At 47.7% G+C, this 18,795-nt stretch overlaps 1 protein-coding gene across 2 annotated transcripts in view; it reads left to right on the top strand.

Moving 5' to 3' along the window:
• Smarcb1 (SWI/SNF related, matrix associated, actin dependent regulator of chromatin, subfamily b, member 1) overlaps positions 1-17,821 on the top strand; it is a 37,856-nt gene extending 20,035 nt beyond the window's left edge. For both annotated transcript variants that reach the window (XM_048343578.1, XM_048343577.1), the window contains exons 6-9: positions 3,650-3,816; positions 9,741-9,931; positions 16,977-17,108; positions 17,449-17,821. In XM_048343578.1, the coding sequence (XP_048199535.1) occupies positions 3,650-3,816; positions 9,741-9,931; positions 16,977-17,108; positions 17,449-17,488 (530 nt within the window). In that variant the 3' untranslated portion in view covers positions 17,489-17,821. The remainder of the gene's footprint in view (positions 1-3,649; positions 3,817-9,740; positions 9,932-16,976; positions 17,109-17,448) is intronic.
• The last annotated feature ends 974 nt before the right edge of the window (positions 17,822-18,795 follow it).

The raw sequence follows: 18,795 nt of genomic DNA, 5'->3' as shown, positions 1-18,795 counted from the left end.
ATACTATTCTGTCCAGAGATAAAATATTCTTCCCTTTGCTTGTTTGTATTTTTTGAAGCAATTATTTTTAAAATAAATAGTTCTGAGGAGGAACCATTACTAAATGCTTAGAGTTAGAAATCCAAGAAGCCATGCCCAGCAGTCAGGATCTGAAATCCATGAGGTCTGGCCAGGTGACCATGGCCAAATCTAGAAGTGAAACATGGTTCTTTTATTTTCCCTCTGGAATGCCTTTCATCCACCTGTTTCCTGTGTAATTATATTTAATGGTTTCTATAATTACCTGCACAATAGCAAAATGCTGCTAGCAATTTTGATGCCAAATTGCTATACAATTATTTTGTAGTTATATACTATTCAAGATAGACTAGGAATCAAGAGCTTCTACAGGAAACAAAAACAAAACCTCTAAGTCACTACCCATACTGATGTGTGTGTATGTGTGTGTGTGCATATTAGTGCCAGGGCTTGAGCTCAAGGCCTTGACTCCAGCTCAGCTTGCTGGAGCCATGCCTCCAGTCCAGCTTTTTGCTGGTTAAATGAGGATAGAGTCTTACAGACTTTTCTTCCAGGACTAATTTCAAATCATGACCTCCAGGTCTCAGTCTCAGCTTCAGCTGGGATTCTAGGTGTGAGGATGGTACAGGTAGGAGCCAAATGCAATTCAGTGGAAGAAAGCCTTCATTTTGTCTTTGTTGTTCTGTTTGTATCTAGACAGGGTCATTGTGTAGCTCAGGCCTCTACCTAGCAATCCTCCTGCCTGAGCTTCTCAAGAGATTGCATGTTCCTCCAGGCCCAAGAAAGATAATCCTTTGAACAAAGTGATGCTGGAGCAATTGAATATCCATAGGTAAACAAGTAAATGAACTTTGATCTAAGCCTCACATGTTCTATAAGAATTAAGTCAAAATGAATTAAATATAAGCCTGGTACCAGTGGCTCACGTCTATAATCCTGGCTACTCAAGAGGCCAGGATTTGAACTGAGATCTGAGGATCTCAGTACAAGAGAGTACAAGAGAGCCAGGGCAGAGTGTGTGTGCGTGCGTGCATGTGTGTGTGTGTGTGTGTGTGTGTGTGTGTGTGTGTGTGAGTGGGGCTTGAACTCTGAGCCTGGGCACTGTCCCTGAGCTTCTTTTTGCTCAAGGCTCGCACGTAGCCATTTGAGCCACCATGCCACTTCTGCCTTTTTCTGAGTAGTTTATTGGAGCTAGGAGTTTCACAGACTGTCCTGTCTGGACTGGCTTTAGAATTACAGGTGTGAGCCACCATTAGTTTGTAAGACTCTTACCTCCAATTGACTAATAATAAAAGTTGAAAGTGGGATTGTGGCTCAAGTAGTAGAGCTCTATCCTTGAGCAAAAAAACTTAGGAACAGCGCCCAGGGCCCTGAGTTCAAGCCCCAGAAAAACCATCACCTCCACCCTCAAAAAGGAAGAAATGTAAGACATATATGCAAAACTCAAAACTATTTGTGGGGGGAAAAAGCATAGGAACTTTTGGGTATTGAGCACTGGAGAAAAATTATTTTATGCACTAATAGCACTGTTCATAATAGGAAATACATTGGAATTCATCAAAGCTTTGCCTTCAGAAGTTTTTTTTTTCTTAAATAATTGTTATTTTAAAAGTGATGTCCAGAGGGATTACGGTTATGTAAGTCAGGTAAAGAGTACATTTCTTTTTGGACAATGTCACTCCTTCCTTCCAGATGTTCCTTTTTAAAAGACAAGCTGCAGAGTAAGCAAAAATAAATTGAGAACCATATACCTAATAAAGGATTACAGTCTAGGCATAAGGAACTTTTAAAACTCAGCATTAAAAAAGGGAATTTAATTAGAACAAAGATAAAAGACAAGATGACACCCTGAAATAGATATACAGATGGCAAATAAAAATGGAAAAGATGTTCAACATTGTTAGCCATTAAAGAAATGCAAATTCAGCCTACAATAAAAAGTACGCCAATAAAAAGTAGTGGCATGTGATCCCAGTGCTGGTGAGATTGTGTCAGGAGGATTACGAGATTTTGGCCAGCCTGGGTTACATAGTTGAGACCCTATCTCCAACACAAAACAAAAAGTAGAAGAAATGCTTGTGAGAATGTAGAGGAACTGGGTCACTCACACACACACACTGCTAATGGAATGTAAATGTCTCAGCTGCTCTGGAACACACTGTCAGTTTCTTTGAAAAACTAAGCATGCAACTACCATATGACCTAGCTGTTGCATTCTTGGGCATGTGGCTCAGAGAAATAAAGACTCTAGCTACTTAGGAGGCGGGGATAGGAGAATCCTAACTTGAGGTCAGTCAGGGCAAAGACACTGAAAAATAAATATAAGTGATTTATAGTGACTCAAATATTTGAGTACCTGCCTGCCTGCAAGTGTGAGGCCCTGAGTTTTCACTAAACCTAAGTACAAATGTTCATAGCAGTTTTATTCATAATCAGAAACTGGGAAAAACCTAGATACCCTTCACTGGGTGAATAGTTGAACAGAATGTGATTTCTCCATACTGTGAAATTCTGTGTGTAATAAAAAGGCAGTGACAACCTGGATAGCTAGAGAATTTTTATTAAGTGAAGAAAGGAAATCTCCAGATGTCATATACTATATAGTCTATTTATATAACATTGTGGGGGTGTTTTGTTTCTTGTGCTGGTCCTGGGGCTTGAACTCAGAGTCTGGACGCTGTCCCTGAGCTTTTTTTGTCCAAGACTGGTACTCTACCACTTGAGCCACAGCTCCACTTCTGTTTTTCTCATGGTGAAGAGTTTCTTCTTTTGTATTGTTAGGTTTAGGATAGGGTTTGGGCCTGAATCCTGGGGCCTGAACTGTGTGATGCTCTCATTTGTGCTCCCTACATTTCTAGGATAACAGGCATGTTCCACTCTGCTCAGACATTGATAGAGGTAGGGTTTCACCAACTTCCTTTGCATATGTGTGTGTGCCAGTACTGGGCTTGAACTCAGGGCCTGGGCATTGTACATTAGTTTCTTTGGTCAAGTCTGGTATTTTACCACTTGAGCCACAGCTCCACTTCAGACTTTTTTGTGGTTAATTGGAGATAAGCATCTCACAGACTTTCCTGCTTGGGCTGGCTTTGAACTTCAGTCCTTAGATGTCAGCCTCCTGAGTAGCTAGGATTACAGGTGTGAGCCATTGGCATCCAGCTCACAAACTTTTTGTCCAGGTTGCTAGCAAACTGCTATCCTCCATCTCTATCTTCCATGAAAGCTAGGATTGCAGGCTTGAACCACATCAAGGAACTATATAACTTTCTTGAAATGATAACATTATAGAAATGGAGACCTGATTAATGAGGTGAGAGTAGAAAAGAAGTGTGTGGCTAGAAAAGGGCAAGGTGAGAGATTCTGTCCTGGTGGAAATGCCCTAGACCCTGTTAGGAGATTGTAAGAGGCTCCCCGCACGCAAGGAAGTACTGGGGATGAGCACTAGAAGAGAAGGATGCTTGTCATGTACTTTCTCTTCTATCCCCAGTGTCTGAGAGGGCCATGCCTAGGTCTTTAAGTGGTCCATGTATGCCTGTAGGGGCGGTTTGCCAGTGGTGGAAGGGTCTAGAGGCCAGGCCAGACCTGAGCCTAATGAAGGAGGCTCTGCAATGTGGTTCTTTCTTGATTTCAGAGAAGCTCATGACCCCTGAGATGTTTTCAGAAATCCTCTGTGATGACCTGGATTTGAACCCATTGACATTTGTGCCTGCCATTGCCTCTGCCATCAGACAGCAGATTGAGTCCTACCCTACAGACAGCATCCTGGAAGACCAGTCTGACCAGCGTGTCATCATCAAGGTAGGTGGCTCTCCTCCCCGGGCTAGAGAGAAGTACATTATTGTGGGGTGCTCAGGGACAGGGAGGCCTTAGCAAAGCCTACCTTTAGGTCCATGTGTAGGACAGAATTCATTGGAAAATGCATTGGAATTTTGATAGGAATCTGTGAACTGCTTTGGGTATACTGACATTTTAACACTGTCATGTCCATGCGTGGACTTCTGGTTCATGGATGTGAGCTCTCTTCCTATCCATTTCTTTCAGCAATGTTGAAGAAGTAGATTTTAGGGTATAGCTTTTTCATCTGTATATTTTATTCCTCTCTTTTCCTTTTTATACTGATACTGAGACTTGAACTCAGGGCCTTCTTTCTTCCTTGTTTACTGCTCTGCCACTTGTACTTTTTGCTGATTTATTGGAGATAGGAGTCTCATAGACTTTTCTGCCCAGGCTGAGCTTCAGACTCTAATCCTCAGATCTCAGCCTTCTGAGGAACTAGGATTTTAAGTGTGAACTGCCAGCACCAGCTATTTTATTCTTTTTGCTAATGTTTTTAATTAAATTGTTTTAATTTCCTTTTTAGATTGTTTATTGCTACTGTATAGAAATGCAACTGTTTTGTTGAATTCATTTATTAATCTGTTGTAGAGGGATTTTTTTGGTGTGGAACTTGTAAGGTTTTCCATATATAGTATCATATCTAAACAGATAACATCTTCATTCCAGTTGAATGCCTTTTACTTATTTTTCTTGCATAATTGCTTTGGCTGCAACTTCAACTTCTGTGCTAAACAGAAATGATATGAGAGTGGCTCTCTTGGTTACAGAATAGAAATTTCCAGTCTTTTACCACTATACCATTGGCTGTGGGGTTTTTATATAGGCTTTTATTATATTTAGTTTACTTCTGTTTCCCTTTTATCCAGTTTTTTATCATCAGAGGTGTTGAATTTTGTCAGGTGCTTATTGTGGATCAGTTGAAATGGGCCATGTTTTCTTTCTTTATTCTCTTAACTTGGTGTATTATATCACTCAAGTTGTATGTTGAAGTATCTTTGAATTGTAGGAATAAATTCCACTTGGTTGTGGTATGTAATCCTTAAAATGCTGTTGAATGTACTCACTAGTATTTTGTTTAGAATTTTTTGTGTGTGTGTCCGTACTAGGGCTTCAACTCAGAAGATGTCCCTTAGCTTTTTTGCCCAAGGCTGGTGCTCCACCATTTGAATAACAGCTTCTTTCACCTCTACCTTTTTGGTGGTTAATTGTAGATGAGAGTCTCAAAGCCCAGGTTGACATTGAACTCCAATCTCAGTCTCCAGAGTAGTCAGGGTTACAGGCATGAGTTGCCCAGCTTTGTTTAGAATTTGTTTAGGATTTTTGAGTTGGCGTCCATAAAGGATTTTGGTGTATGATTTTACTTTCCTGAAGTTTTGGGCTGATTTGGGGATGGGATAATGAGATGCAAATTTTCTTTCCTCTTCTGCTTTTTTGGAATAACTTGTGAAGGATTGGTGCTAGAATTCATCCATAAAATCACCAGATCTAAGGCTTTTATTTCTCTGGAGATTTGAGGTGCCTGATTCTGTTCTCTTGCTAATTAACACTTATGAAACAAATATGGATTGTGTTCTTTAATGTGAATCTTTCAGATTCGCATCACGGCCAGCTAACAGGGAAAGGGTGTGACTAAGAAGGAAGGGGATACATGAGAGAGAAATGGGAAGAGGAGCTGTGGCATCTGTTGCTTTGTACCCTCAAACACAGCCTGTGGGCTCTATAGAGGACAGCCGTGTGGGCTCTGTGATGTTTGCTTTATGGTCTTTTGTAATTGTGGTTAGGACATAAAGTTTGCTCCTTATAACTATGAGATTGGGCAGAGCTACATGTCATGTGTACTGGCTTTGTCATTCTAACAGTACATATCCAGCCAGCTTCCTAACATTTTCTCAGAATTGAGTACCAGGTTTTTTGTTTGTTTGTTTGTGGTGGTACTAGGGCTTGAAGTCAGGCCTGGGCATTGTCCCTTAACTTCTTCTTCATTCAAGGCAAAGCTAGTGCTCTACCACGTGAGTCATATTTTCACTTCAGGCTTTTTGGTGGTTAGTTAGAAAAGTCTCAGAGTCTTTTACTGTCCCAGCTGCCTTTCAATCACAATCCTCAGATCCTAGCCTCCTGAGTAGAGTTTGTTTGTTTTTTGAGGTTTGTTTGTGTTTTATCTAAGCTGGGCTCATGAGTTAGCCACACAGGAAATTATCTTTCATGGGCCACTACCTGCTCCTTCCCTAACTAGAGAGTTTCCCAGTGAGTCTTGTGTATCTGTAATACTCTCTGGTGGGGAAACTGGGCACAGGGCAGATACAGCTGGCCCAGGGCAATCTGTGCTGCATGGGACCCATCTTGTAGCTGAGGAACTGAAGGTCATACTTAGGTTTTCCCACATGTGGTACTTGGCAGAGTTGGGTGTTTCTCTGAGGATGTTCTTTGTCTTGATCCTGGGACACAGTGGACAGGGAACAGAACTCTGAAGTAGTGGCAGCGGAGGAAAGCGGTGCTGTAGGTCTGAATGACCTTGGCACATCCCATTGACATTTCTGGGACTAAAGCCCAGGCCTCGCTGCCTTTACCAGGGCAGCTGGCCCCACTGCTTGCTGGCTGTTTGCTTGGGGCATCTTGGCCCACCCTCTGTGAGCTTCCCTGCACCCAGCCTTACCTCATTAGGTCTTTACATTGCTGTGTCTGTCACATGCCCATGATCCTCTCCCTTAGAGAGCCATATGCCTGCAGTCTGGGTGATTGACTTCTTCCTAAAAAGCTACCTCCCTTGGAAGCCTTCTGTACTACTTTGTTTCACTCTGAAGTACTTAACACTGTTTCACACCATGTGCGTACTTGTTAATATCTGTCTTCCTACTAGGTCACAGTACCACTGTATCGCCCTGGCTGTCCTCAAACTCATAATCTGCCTACCTCAACATTCCAAGAACGGGATTACAAGTATATGCTGCCACGTATGGCAGCTGGCCCAGGCAATTCAGTTTTGTTTTGTTTTGAGGTTTGGGAATAGACCCTAATGCATGCTAGGCAGGTGCTGTACTACTGATTAACTTTCTCAGACCTTGGTTGTTTTTGAGATAGTGTTTCACTATTTAGATCGATTTTTGTTTTTGGGTTTTTTTTTTGTTTTGTTTTGTTTTGTTTTGCCAGTCCTGGGCCTTGGACTCAGGGCCTGAGCACTGTCCCTGGCTTCTTCCCGCTCAAGGCTAGCACTCTGCCACTTGAGCCACAGCGCCGCTTCTGGCCGTTTTCTGTATATGTGGTGCTGGGGAATCGAACCTAGGGCCTCGGGTATACCGAGGCAGGCACTCTTGCCACTAGGCTATATCCCCAGCCCTGTTTTTGTTTTTTTGCTGCTACTAGGGTTTGAACTTGTGGCCTTGTGCTTGCTAGGCAGGGGCTCTGCAATGCCTTTAGCCCTGTTTTTTGCTAGTTATTTTTGAGATAGGGCCTTGCTTCCCATGCAGCCTGCCCACTTTAGGCTTCCTGCCATTGCTGGAGTCATAGGTATATATATGCCTCTGTGTCCAGCTTCTCTCCATGAGAGATGGAATCTCATGGGCTCTGCTGCCAGGTTAAGTCTGGAACCATTATGCTCCCAGTCTCAGCCCCCAATGTACCTTAGAAGACGAGGGTACACCACTGTGCCCAGCAATGGATTGAGAAAGGGTCTGAAACTTTGTAGTCAGATTGGCTTGAACTGCTCTCTCTCATTCTCAACTTCCCAAGTAGCTAGCTAGGCCTGAGCCATCAGTGCTCAGCTTTAGATTGGCATTTCCAGTGTTAGTCTCCCCTGTATCTTCTGGGTTTTTTTGTTTTTTTGGGGGGAGTGAGGGTGGGTGCTTGCCAGTTCTGGGGCTTGAATTCAGCCTAGGCACTATCCCTGAGTTTCTTTTTGCTCAAGGCTAGCACTCTGTCTCTTGAACCACAGCACCACATCCAGCCTTTTCTGAGTAGTTTATTGGAGATAAGAGTTTCATGGACTTTCCTGTCCAGGCTGGTTTCTAACTGTGATCCTCAGATCTCAGCCTCCTGAGTAGCTAGAGTTATAGGCATGAACCACAGGCACCAGGGTGTATCTCCTTCTAAATAAATGAATGTATCAGTAAAGAGCCAGCATGAATGGGGAACAGAATTGGTGAGTGGGGGAGGGGCAGCATGCGGGTTGTGATCATGCACTGTGGTCCAGTTGGGTCCCGTTACTGTGTTTCTGTGTGCTGCCTGCTGCTGCATGTTCCTTCTCAGCCCAGTGCTGATGTGGTTTGTTTGGCATTGATTCCATTTAAGAGCAGGCAGATCTTACTGTTCCAGGCTGCTGTGTTGATTGCTGGGTGTGGGTGCAGTGTGGAGACAGGAAAGGCCTGGGGGAGGGGGGGGCTTGACGCAGCCCACACTCTCAGCCATATGCCATGTGTGGGATGCTGCAGGCTCTGCACCTCTGCTTCCTTCCTCTGTTTGCCAGCACTGTCACGAGGTTCTGTTGATTCCCATATAAATGCCCTGGAGCCCATTTAAGGGATTCCTGGTTCTCCAGGGATGACAGAGAGGTAGAAAACAAGACAAATGACTAACATGGTCTCAGAATTCTAAGTGCTATGAAGCAACAGGAGAGGAGGGAGCCAAAAGGGGCTGGTGGATTGGGGAGATCTCAGGAACTAGCTCTTCACCTGAGGCCAGAATATGAAGAAAAGGCCCATGTGTGAAGGGGAAAATCTCTCTAGTCAGTAGAAAGTGATGTGACAAGACACTGTCTGGAGTTGAGACTCTCGAATCTCTGAAGGGAGGTAGACATCTCTGGATGGCTGGGCCAGGGCTGGTCCCCCAGATCTGCTCACTTCTCTGAGAGCAGTGGCCACTTTCCTGTATCACTTTTCCTGCGCACCTCTGGTCCTTATAAAACCAAGGGACTGAAGTATCACCATGCATATGCACTGGAGTCTGTTTACCCACCAGGCCCAGCTTTTGACAATTGTGAAGGAAGGGCCCAGCCCACACTGCAGAGGGAATCTTCAGACATGCTGAGGAAACAGAGATGGGCACAGCAGGGGATTGTTCATTGTTGGTCCATGATAACCAGTTTCAGAGCAGGCCTGATTAGTTTGGAGGCAGACGTACTTGCAGGTGCTCAGTGAGCTGTCTGCTGAGATTGCTGAGAAATGCCAGTTCTATAAAACTGAAGCAAGGAGCTAGACACTGGTAGCTCATGCCTGTAATCCTATTTATTCAGGAAGTTGAAATCTGAGGATTCCAGTTCAAAGCCAGCCTGGATAGGAAAGTCCATAAGATTCTTTATCTTCTGTTAACTAGCAAAAAAAAACCCCAAACACAGAAGTAGAGAAGTAGCTAAAGTGGTAGGCTGCCGTGCTTGAATGAAAAACCTAAAGGACAGTACCTGGGCTGAGTTCAAGCCTCAGTACCAGTGCACGTATGTATGCAAATGCATGTATGCACATGCACGCACACACGCGCGTGTGCGCACACACACATACAAGGGCATGGGTGATGGCTTAAGAAAGGCTCAGGGAAAGTCTCTGATAAGGAATACTTGAACTGAATCCTGTCTGGTCAACACAGTAGCATTAAGGCTAATTGCTTCTTAATCAAATGAAAGAATCACTGGTCTGTATGGGGAACAAGGAAGATGGGAATCGAGGTAAGATGGACTCAGGTGTCCCTGGAGCCCCTTGAGGCAACCCTAGGAGGTTTACAGGGCCAGTCGTGTTTTGAGGCTGGCATCTAGAAGGACAAGGGCAGCCATCCCAATTCTGACTCCTGAATAGTACCTAGCACTCACAGCTGTGGACTGGCTTGTCCCCACCTCCTTGCAGCCTGGCTGTGCTGGGGTGGCCTTGTCCCTTCTCACCTGAGTGCCTTGATTGTTACCGCAGCTGAATATCCATGTGGGAAACATCTCCCTGGTGGACCAGTTTGAGTGGGACATGTCGGAGAAGGAGAACTCACCGGAGAAGTTTGCCCTGAAGTTGTGCTCAGAACTGGGACTGGGCGGGGAGTTTGTCACCACCATTGCATACAGCATCCGGGGACAGCTGAGCTGGCATCAGAAGACCTATGCTTTCAGGTAGGATGGCACACATTCTACATCTTTCCCTGTTCCTTTGCCGGCCTCCTGGGAGGAGCTATGATACTTGTGCAAGTCTTGAGCTTCATGGCAGCCTGGCCATGGCCTCTTCATTGGCTCTGTGCTCTTGTCAGCAGGGCTCCCCTGTCACAGGCAGCATTGCAGCTAAAGTGGTACATGAAGAACACTGAGTAGGGTTCCTGGCACAGACTCAGTGCTCTGACAGTGAGCACCTGAAGTCTTTCCTCCATTGTCCCCAAGTCCTCAGTCTTCCCACCCAGGTCTTCCCACCCTTCCTCCACATAGCAGCCCTTCCCAAGCCCACATATATTCTGTCCTTTCTCTGTACTCTTGGCCCAGTCTGTTCCTCCTTCGGGGGTCACCTCAACCCTCCACACCTAGGTTCTTCCTCTGTTTTATTTTATTTTTTGCCTGCTTGTTGCAGTAGGTAGTGGGGCTTGAACTCAGGGCTTGGATGCTGTCTCTTAGCTCTTTCACTCAAGGCTGATTGATACACTTGTAGCTCCACTTCCAGCTTTTTGATGGATAACTAAGACATCAGAGTCTCATAAACTTTTTTGCTCAGGCTGGCTTTGAACCATAATCTTCAGATCTCAGCCTCCTGAGTAGCTAGCTAGGATTACAGGTATGAGCCCCCCCCTCCCCCCTCATGCTTGGCTCTTTTATCTCTTTTAAACAAGAGCCCATACTGAGTACTGAGAAAAATGTCAGATCATACTGACCTACCTGCAGCTTTTCTCAAAAAGAAAACACAAACAAAATAACTTTCTGCATTGTGGGGCTCTGAGATGAATTCTGAACGTACCCCCCTCATCAAGCCTGCAAGAATAGGAAGCCCTGTGGTTTCTGATGTTTCCTCTGCCTGTCCTTTCTGGTGGGGATGGCTTGCAGAGAGGGAGTGCCCAAAGTATTCCCATATCAAGACCAGGAAATTGGGATTGATTGTGCCCCCAAACTGTCATCATTTACATTGTGCTCAGGAGGAGCAAAGACAAAGGTCTTTGTGACTGCTCAAAGAGCTTGTTAGTAGGTTTGTGGCTCCACTGGCTTTCCCAGACATCCCAAGAGACAGTTTTCTTGGCGCTTCCTGTAAATCTGAGCAAGAGAGAAAGAATGAAGCACAGCCACAGGGTGCGAGGCCCCTAGCCTGGGAAACAGCTGCACCCCTGGGCCCCAGCACGTGCTGTGTGGAGTCTGCTCATGAGTCACCTGCTGTGACCCCTCTGGCAGTCCTGCTGGCTGATGGTTCTGCTTCCAAGTCTGCCATCTCTTGTCTGGATCTCTGGGACCCCTCTTCCCACTTCTCCAGGGGAGATGCCTGAATTCTAAACTATGAAAGACACTCAGCCCTACCCCTCCCACCGGCAGGAGTAAGGCATATCTTGGTGGACTTTGCTGAGTTGAGGAGAAATGCCAAAATCCCCTTCCCCGTCAGCCCCCCCTCATGTGTCCGAAGCAGGAAGAAAATTCCAGGGAGACAGCCTGATGGTTGAATGGGTCTCGCTTGCCGAGGGGGCGGGCAGAAGAATTTATTACAGTGACAAAGGCGGAAGGGGAGGGACTTGGGGTGACTAGCTAATTGGCTGAATGGGCTGCCCATCAGGTGATGTCATGAAACTTCCTCTGTGGGCGGGGACCACAATCCCCCAAGGGTGGGGCCTCTGCCATTAGACGCGTGGCCAAGCTGGGAGGCGGGACCACTTGCTTCTCTTCCGGTTGAAGCCAGAAGGTGGGAGGGGCTCCCTCCCACACTGCCCAAGGGCTGGTTGAAGGGCAGCGTGAATCCCCAACAATCTCTAAAGGGAACCTGCCCGTGGGCACAGCCTGTGCCCGTGTACTCCCATATGGAGCCAAGGCCAACAGGCCTAAGAGACAGTCTAGGTTGACCTCGGTCCCCAGAAGCAGAAGCGTCATGCAGGCTTTGCCAGTGGCCTTGATACTGAGCACCCCTCTCCTAGATGTCAGTCCAACAGGAACCCATTTTTCAGACTTACAGGCAGCAGGTGGTAGCTTGTTGCTCCCATTAACTAGACACTGAGCTGTTGACCTTCATGTGACAGCTGCTTCCCCTTGGCCACTGGCACTCTGAGCAGTATTCCCCATTTAGTGACCAATTAATGAGTTCCAAGTGTAGACTAGAAGTGGCACAGACCTTGGCCACTGTCTCTACTGCCAGCATGCAGCTTTCAAGTCCTTGGGGATAAAGGCTGGGCCTGCCAAAGACGTGAACAAACACACGTGCCCTTCACAGTGGTTGGCTGGGGGCCTGATAGGGTCCCAAAAACTTTCTTTGTCATCAGGAAGGGCAAATTTATGTCTGCCCAACCTACTATGGAGGCCATGTCCACTTAGTCAGCTGGGATACTCTCCACACAGGAGATCCAACAATGACAGCTCAGGGACTTTAAGCTAGAGGCAGGCTCTTCCTGGACTTTACAGTTTAGGGGGCAGGGCAGAACTACGTCCCACTGTGGCAAGGTAAGGGGCCAGATCTTGTGTTCCCTGACCCTAGACCTCAGTCTTCCCACTGTTCCACCCCACCCCTTACAGACTAGAATGAGAGGGATTTTGTGTTTTGTTTTGTTTTGTTTTTGGTGAGTCATGGGGTTTGAGCTCAAGGCCTGGGCACTATCCCTGAGCTTTTTCGCTTAAGGCTAGCTCTCTATCACTTTGAACCACAGCGCCACTTCCATGAGATTTCTTAACTCTTCTTTCAAGGAAACCACAATTTGTCTTGCAGGCCTTGTAGTTCCTCCCTAGGAGAAGAGCTAGATTCAGAGCATGACAATGGCCCAACCAGGTGATTCCTCAAAAAGAGTTTTAACAGGGCAAGGTGGCTTACACTTGCAATCCTAGCTGCATGGGTGGTGGAGATCAAAAGCATGATAGTTTGAGGGCAGGAGGAAAAGTTGGCAAGACCCCATCTCAACCAATAAAAGGTTGAGCATAATAGCATACATCTCAGCCCTGCTACATGGGAAATGTAAGTAGAAGGACCAGAGGATCATGGTCTAGGCTAGCCAGTGCAAAAATCAGGACCTTAGCTGGGCATTAGTGGTGCACATCTGTAGTCCTTGCTACTCAGGAGACTAAGAATCATGATTTGAAGCAGGAGAGTCAAGGAGACTCTTAGCTCCAATTAAATGCCAAAAGCCAGAGGTGGAGGTATGACTGAAGTGTTAGAGCGCTAGTGCCTTGAGCACAAAAGCTCAAGGACAGCACCCAGGCCCTGAGTTCAGACACACCAGAGGAGAGGTGGCCCTTAGGGTAAAGCTGGCTATGGTAGGAGCTGGCTAGGATCTGAAGGGCTGTGGCAGGGCAGGCCCTGGCTGAGGCTGGGCAATGCTGTCTTCCCTGGGGAGCTCCTCCTGTCCCTGCCAGGATCATGACTGGGTGGATAGGTGAAGGTGGAGTCAGGGAGAGACAGAGACAATGTCCCTCTGCTGGTGCTGGTGGGGAAAGGGGTCTCTTTAGACTGGTTGGGTTGCAGACAGTACACATAAAGTCTGACTTGGTATCAGGCTTCTTTTGATAACAGCCTTACTGAAGAATAATTCACAGACCATACTATGCACTTGTTTATTTCATTTTGTAGTACTGGGAATCCAACCTGGGCCCTTCGTGTGTGCTAGGCAAATACTCTGCAGTTGAGCTTTATCACGAGTCATCCCCGCTTCATTTAAAGTGCCCAAGTCACTAGTATTTAGTACATTCGCAGACCTCTGCAGCCATTGCTGTAGTCAAATTTAGGATGCTCCAGAAGAAAATTCCGCACCCCTAAAGCTGTCACTCCCCTTTCCCACAAGTCTCCCAACCCTGGTCTACTTTCCGCCAGTAAAATTGCCAGTTCTGAACACATAATGTAAATGAAATCATACACTCAGCGGCCTTTATGACTAACTTCCTAACATGTTTTCAAGGGTCACCCATGTTGTAGCAGAGATCAGAGCTGCATTCTTTAGAGCTGAATAGCAATCTGTTGCTTGGATAAAACACTTTTATTTATTCATCAGTAAATTGACTTTAGGACTGTTTCCACTTTTTGGCTGTTGTGAATAAACCTAAGAGCATTTGTGTCTTAAGTTTTTGCTGGAATACCTGTTTTCAGTACTCTTGGATTTTTTTTTTCTTTTTCAGTTGTAGCCTAGAATCCTAGTGAAGTAACTGTTGTTTAGAGTTCTGCTTTCCTGATGACTAGTGATAGATAACTGAGCAACTTTTTCTACCTTTGGAGAAATGGGTTAAATCCCATGCATGTTTAACTGAATTGTCTTATTATTAAGTTGAAAGAGTTCTCTAAAAAAAAAAAAGAAGAAGAAGAAGAAAGAAAGAAGGGAAGGAAGGAATCCTTGGAGTTTGAGTTGTGCTTCAGGTTGTGCTAGCCAGTGAGCAAAAGCATCAGGTACCAAGTTCAAGTCCCAGTCTCAGACCTAAAGAAAAAAAAGTTCTTTACATATTCTAGATACAACCCCCTAATAGGTTTGATTTATAAATATGTTTTGCTGTTCTGTGGGTTGCCTTTTCCCTTTGAGTGTCCTTTGCAGCACAAAAGTTTTTTTGATCTAGTCCATCTGTTTTTTAACTTGTTGCTAGTACTTTGGGTGTCTTCTCTAAGGAACTGTTGCCTAATCCAGAATCATGTTGTGCTGGCACCACATTGAAAGATTGTTGCCCTTCTTCATGGAATGATTTGACTCCTGTTGAAAACCAGTTCCTCCTGGGAGCTGCTGCAGACACAGGCTATGGAACTTGGTTGCCTCTTCCTGATGGAGTGTCATGGGATGGGTGTTCAGCCACCAGGTCCCTGTTCTGTCATTTATACAATGGGATAATGGTGCTTCCCAACTTGCCTGTTAGGTCACCTGAGATAATGACGTAAATAAACCTGAAGATGCTCCAGCCATCACCTGAGACACCCCTCCTGCCCGAGTGCCCATCTCCCCCTTGTGGTGGTGGCAGTGTCTGAGGTCCCTGCCTCAAAGCCTGCCAATCAGAACCTCCTTGGGGGAGTGGGAGTAGACTGGCCTTCAGACTTACTGGAACTCAGGGCAGCATGTCTGCCTGCGTGTTGTTGTATCCAACCCCCCCCCCCCCCAACCTCTAAGGCAGGCTAGTACTGGCTCCAGGCCCATCCTTACATGGTCGGCTTAAGCAGTTCTTATTTTAGAACAAGCCAACTGGAGTGGAATCTTCCCAGAGTTGAGGGGAGGTAAACAAAGGAGCCTCAGGGCCTGCTCGCCAGCTCTTGTTTAAATTCAGAGGAAAACATGTTTTGCTTCCCTTGGCGTGGGCTTGGCGCCTTTAACATCTGCCCTCCCGAGGAAGGCAGCCTGGAAGTGAAGAATGATGTCTGGGAGTTGTGGCCGGGCTGTTCCTGGATTGCCAAAGCATGCTGCTGAGGAGGGCTCGGCCCCCAGGGACCGTGGCGGGAGAGGGGGCTGCCCGGTCCCTGACTGTTGGTCCCTGACCAACATATGCTTGGGCTTCCAGGCCTCAATGACCTGCGGGAGTAAATGCCATGAGCTAAGCTTCATCAGATGGGTCAAGCCTGCTTGTGCCAGGGAACACAGAGCAGGTCTGATCTTCAGACCAGCATCCTGCTCTTCATCTAGACTGAAGGTCCCAGGACCCAGGACAAGCCAGAGCTGCTCCCAGCCTAACCCTCTTGGGCCAGGACAGATCCGCAGCTGTGTAGAGGTGGGGAGTCTGGGGTCAGACCTGGGGGCATGCTTGTCCGCAGCTCAGCAGTTTGGTCTTGAGGGAAGCAGTGGGAGAAGGTGTCTGCCCCCAATGAAGCCTCATCAGTGTACAAGTGCTGGCTGTGCTAATCCTAATAACCCTCCAGCAGTAAGTATTGTCCACATATTCCAGACAAAAACCACAAGCAGTCCAGTCAAGGCCCTGTGTCTTTTATCCAGTATTCACCACCCAGCACCTTCCCTGGATTCTGCCCCCACTCTTCTCTGGAGTGGGTAGACACTTACAGTAGAGCAGGGTAACCTCCTAGGGGACTGAGCCTCAAGAGACAAAGGGAGGCCACCCAGCTAGAGGACCATGGGAGGGCCAAAGTGGTGACAATTAGGAGAGTTTGATCATTAGGACTTTGCTCGGAGACTTTCTGCCAGTGATTTGGTCTAACGTACAAGGCGCCTCCTTGTTACAAATGTGTACGCCAAGGTCCAGAGGGTATGGCTCAGCCATACCCTTCACCAACAACACTCCTTCATGCCCATCCCCATGCCCTGTGGCCTTCACCCATGCTGACCGGGGCAGGGTACACATGGTCCCTCAGGGCAGATTCACACTCTGAGTGGCCACGGGTGGAATATGGTCTGGGGATATAGTTTCCAGGTCCATCTGGTTTCATAGCCAGCCAGCTGTCTGTCTCTGAGCAAACAGACTAGCTTCTGGGAGTTTTGGAATGAGCACCATGACACAGACTGTAGGGCAGGTACATGGAACATTCTGGAGCAAACCAGTCTAAGGCCCTCAGTAAGCAGCATTGAGGCCTTAGGGGCAGATTCTCCTCCATTTCCCCTTGTCCCAGGCTAGCCTCTTCCTCAGTGGATTCAGGCTCTGGACAGGGAGACAGACAGGCTTCTGCCTGCCAGCCACTCTCCAAGGACAGCCATGGTTCTCTCAAGGGAACCGTCACTGCCATAGCTTCTCCCCAGTCTCCCAGATAGACCTAGCCATGGCAGACTAGAAGGAGGAAGGAAGGCCGTCGGGGTCACAGGGCAGCCCTGTCACTGCTGGGCCAGCTCCCTGGAGGCCCAGTGACAGTAGCATTCCCCGGCTGCTTGTCTGCAGAGCTGCTGTGAGGAGCTAGAGCATGGGAATTGGCCGTGGCCATGTTGGGCCCCGTGGAATGGAGGCAAGGAAGAAGTGAGGAAAGGCCTGAACTCTCACTGTGCCTCAGCCACCTGCTGGGGAACAGTAGGGGAGCTGTGGTTTCTGGGGACCTGGCACCTGCTGCTCTGTGAACTGCCCTGTTCCTCTAACTGCCTCTCCTCCCTTCCCCCAGTGAGAACCCGCTGCCCACAGTGGAGATTGCCATCCGGAACACAGGCGATGCAGACCAGTGGTGCCCACTGCTGGAGACCCTGACAGATGCCGAGATGGAGAAGAAGATCCGAGACCAGGACAGGAACACCAGGTACCCTATCCCTGTGCCCTGGCTCTGCCCACGGGCACCCATTTTCCCCAAATAGGACCAGCTCCACTTCCTGTCCCCAAGGACCTGTTGTCTCTGGAAAGAGCCTGTGCTGGCAGAGGCTCCATCTGGTCCCCTCTGACACAACCAAGGCAAGATTGAAAGTTTCTGGAGAGATGGGCAGGACCTGCAGAGCAGGCTATCAAGGTCAAGAAATAGCTAGGGTCTGTCCCTTCTCGTGTCAGGGGTGCCTGAGACCTGGCTGCTTCAGAGAGCCCTATTGGAGGGGGGCTGCCCTGTGCTGGGACTGGCCCCAGCTGACGGTTCTGCTCCCATCTTGCAGGCGGATGAGGCGTCTCGCCAACACTGCCCCAGCGTGGTGACCAGCTCATCTAAGCTCAGCTCCCACGGAGCATCTCAGAAGACTGGGCCAGCTTTCCTTCAACTTCTGGCAAGGAGAAAACAAAGGGGCAGCCTGGTGCCATCCTGAGGAGCAGGGTGGGCTTGGGGGCATTGGTGGGGGCCTCCAGATTGCCCTTCCCCTCCACACATTCCATTTGCTGAGCCCCTGTCCTGTCCCCACCAACCCAAACACTCTCTCCCACTGTCTCAAGTCAAAAAAGACGCCTCTTTTTTTGGGTTGTTTTGTTTTTGTATAGGAGCCCCAGGCAGGGCTAGCTACACTTTTTAAATAAAAGGCAACGGGTTATGTTTAATTTCTTCAATGTGGTGGCATAAAAATGACACTGGGCACTGGTGGTTCAGATCTCTAATCCTTGCTACTCAGGAAGCTGAGCTGAGAATCACAGTTCAAAGCCAGTCTATGAAGGAAAGTTCCTGAGACTCTTTTCTCCAATTAACCACCAAAAAAACCCCAAAAGTGGAGCCCCATTGGTAGAGCACTAGCCTTGAGCAAAAATGCTAAAGGACAGTGCTCAAGCCCTGAGTTCAAGCCCTAGTACTGGTACATACAAAAAGAGCCAGGAGCAGGGCCTGAGCTAGATCTAGTGGGGGCAGTGTCATGCCAGGCATCACCCCTCCGCCTCACATTCCCAGTGAGTGGATAGAAGCTAAGACGTCCCCCTTCTCAGCTACCCCGGACCTTGCATAGCCCATGGGGCAGAGCCCAATCATTGCCCTTCCTGGGCCTCTGGCTTCCCAATGGCCACCTGTGCTCAGCAAGTCCTTGCAGAGAGGAAGAAAGTATGGCTGAGGCTCAGGGCAGGCAGCTACCTACCTTTCAGTGACAGCCCAGCCCTTGTCCCTTTGCTTGGTCTTAGGGAGGTGCTGTAGGCTCTTTTCTGTCCCTTCATGGCCCTGCTGTGCTATACCCAGATGGGCTACCATCAACTAGGGCCCTTGCTACTCTGGAGTCCCTTGCAGAGGGCCTGATCCTATGTAGGTACGCCTGTATGTCACTCGCCTGGATGCTGAGTAAAGACGTGTGTGTCCTTGCTCCAGCTGCACACAAAACCAGAACCATGAGGAATCCAGGAATGCCACACCCAGTCCAATGCTGGCTTGTAGGTGTTGGCAGTGAGGACAGAGGAAGCGGTCTCCTACCCCTTCCAGGCTGTGCTTCTGATGAGCTTGTCCTCTCTGCCCTGATCTATAATGTGTGTGCCCAGTCTAAAGAATGGATTTGGGGGCTGGGGATATGGCCTAGTGGCAAGAGTGCTTGCCTCGTATA

This window comes from Perognathus longimembris, chromosome 3 (genome assembly GCF_023159225.1).
Source record: "Perognathus longimembris pacificus isolate PPM17 chromosome 3, ASM2315922v1, whole genome shotgun sequence".
Taxonomy (NCBI): Eukaryota; Metazoa; Chordata; class Mammalia; order Rodentia; family Heteromyidae; genus Perognathus; species Perognathus longimembris.
This window is presented reverse-complemented; position numbering and strand designations above follow the sequence as displayed.